Below are 1,049 nucleotides of genomic sequence, written 5' to 3'. Positions count from 1 at the left end.
GCAGCAGCGTCCCCAAAGGGGCTTTGGGAGCAGGGGAGCGGCTTTGGGACCCCCCCGCAGCTTTGGGACCCTCTGAGTACCTTTGGGACCAGGCCACGCGGCCTTGGGGGAGACAGAAGCGCCTTTGGGACGTGGCCAGGTGGCTTTGGGATACCACGACCATTCCTGGGACACGACCCCGTTGTTCTGGGGAGAACGTGAGCCCCTCTGGGACCTGGCCATGCTGTTCTGGGGGGACACGAGCACTGCCGGGACGTGGCTGTGGGACCCCCTGAGCACCTCTGGGCTGCGGCCACACGGCTCTGGGCCCCAGACAGGTGGATTTAGGAGCCCGTGAGCACCTTGGGGACCCAGCTGTGTGGCTGTGGGGGCACATGAGCCCCTTTGGGTCCTGGCCATGGGGCTTTGGGACGCCAGGAGCACCCCCAGGCTGTGCCCCCTCCTGTCCCGTGGCCACGCCGTGGCCCTCCTGGTGCCACTAGCTGTCCCAGTGGGCCGTGCCCCACGGGGAGCGGAGCTGCCAGTTCCCCCCAGGTCACCCCCGGGTCCCCCCCACCCCAGGTCCCGCCCATCCAGCCGGCCCCGGCCGGGGTGGGGACGAGCCCTGCGCCCGTGGCCAAGGTGTCGCCATCCCCAGTGCCCATCACGTGCTCTGAGACCCCCACCGTGAGCCAGCTGGTGTCCAGTGAGTCACTGGGAGCACTGGGAGAGGGATAATGGGCTGTGGGGTCCGTGGGAATAGCAGGGACTGGGGTCCTGTGGAAAGAGGGATGATGGGGGTCTGGGATCCCTGGGCAGAGGGAAAATGGGAACTGGGAAGAGGGATAACAGGGTCTGAGGTGTTCTGGGGTTAACAGTGTCGGGGAACCTCTGGGAAGAGGGAACACGGTGCCTGAGGTCCTTGGGAAAAGGGATAACAGGGACTGGGCTCCCCTGGGAAAAGGGATAACGGGGACTGGGATCACTGGGAGAGGGATATCAGGGACTAGGGTCCCTGGGCAGAGGGATGAAGGGGTTCACAGCCCCCCATGTCCCACCCCAGAACCCCC

General features: G+C 66.3%; 1 protein-coding gene across 1 annotated transcript in view; it reads left to right on the top strand.

Moving 5' to 3' along the window:
* POU6F1 (POU class 6 homeobox 1) overlaps positions 1-1,049 on the top strand; it is a 4,190-nt gene that overhangs the window by 1,191 nt on the left and 1,950 nt on the right. Inside the window, exon 2 of the mRNA XM_017728689.1 lies at positions 380-685. Coding sequence (XP_017584178.1) covers positions 380-685 — 306 coding nt within the window. The remainder of the gene's footprint in view (positions 1-379; positions 686-1,049) is intronic.

Source organism: Corvus brachyrhynchos, unplaced genomic scaffold (genome assembly GCF_000691975.1).
Source record: "Corvus brachyrhynchos isolate BGI_N302 unplaced genomic scaffold, ASM69197v1 scaffold193, whole genome shotgun sequence".
In the NCBI taxonomy this organism is placed as follows: Eukaryota; Metazoa; Chordata; class Aves; order Passeriformes; family Corvidae; genus Corvus; species Corvus brachyrhynchos.
This window is presented reverse-complemented; position numbering and strand designations above follow the sequence as displayed.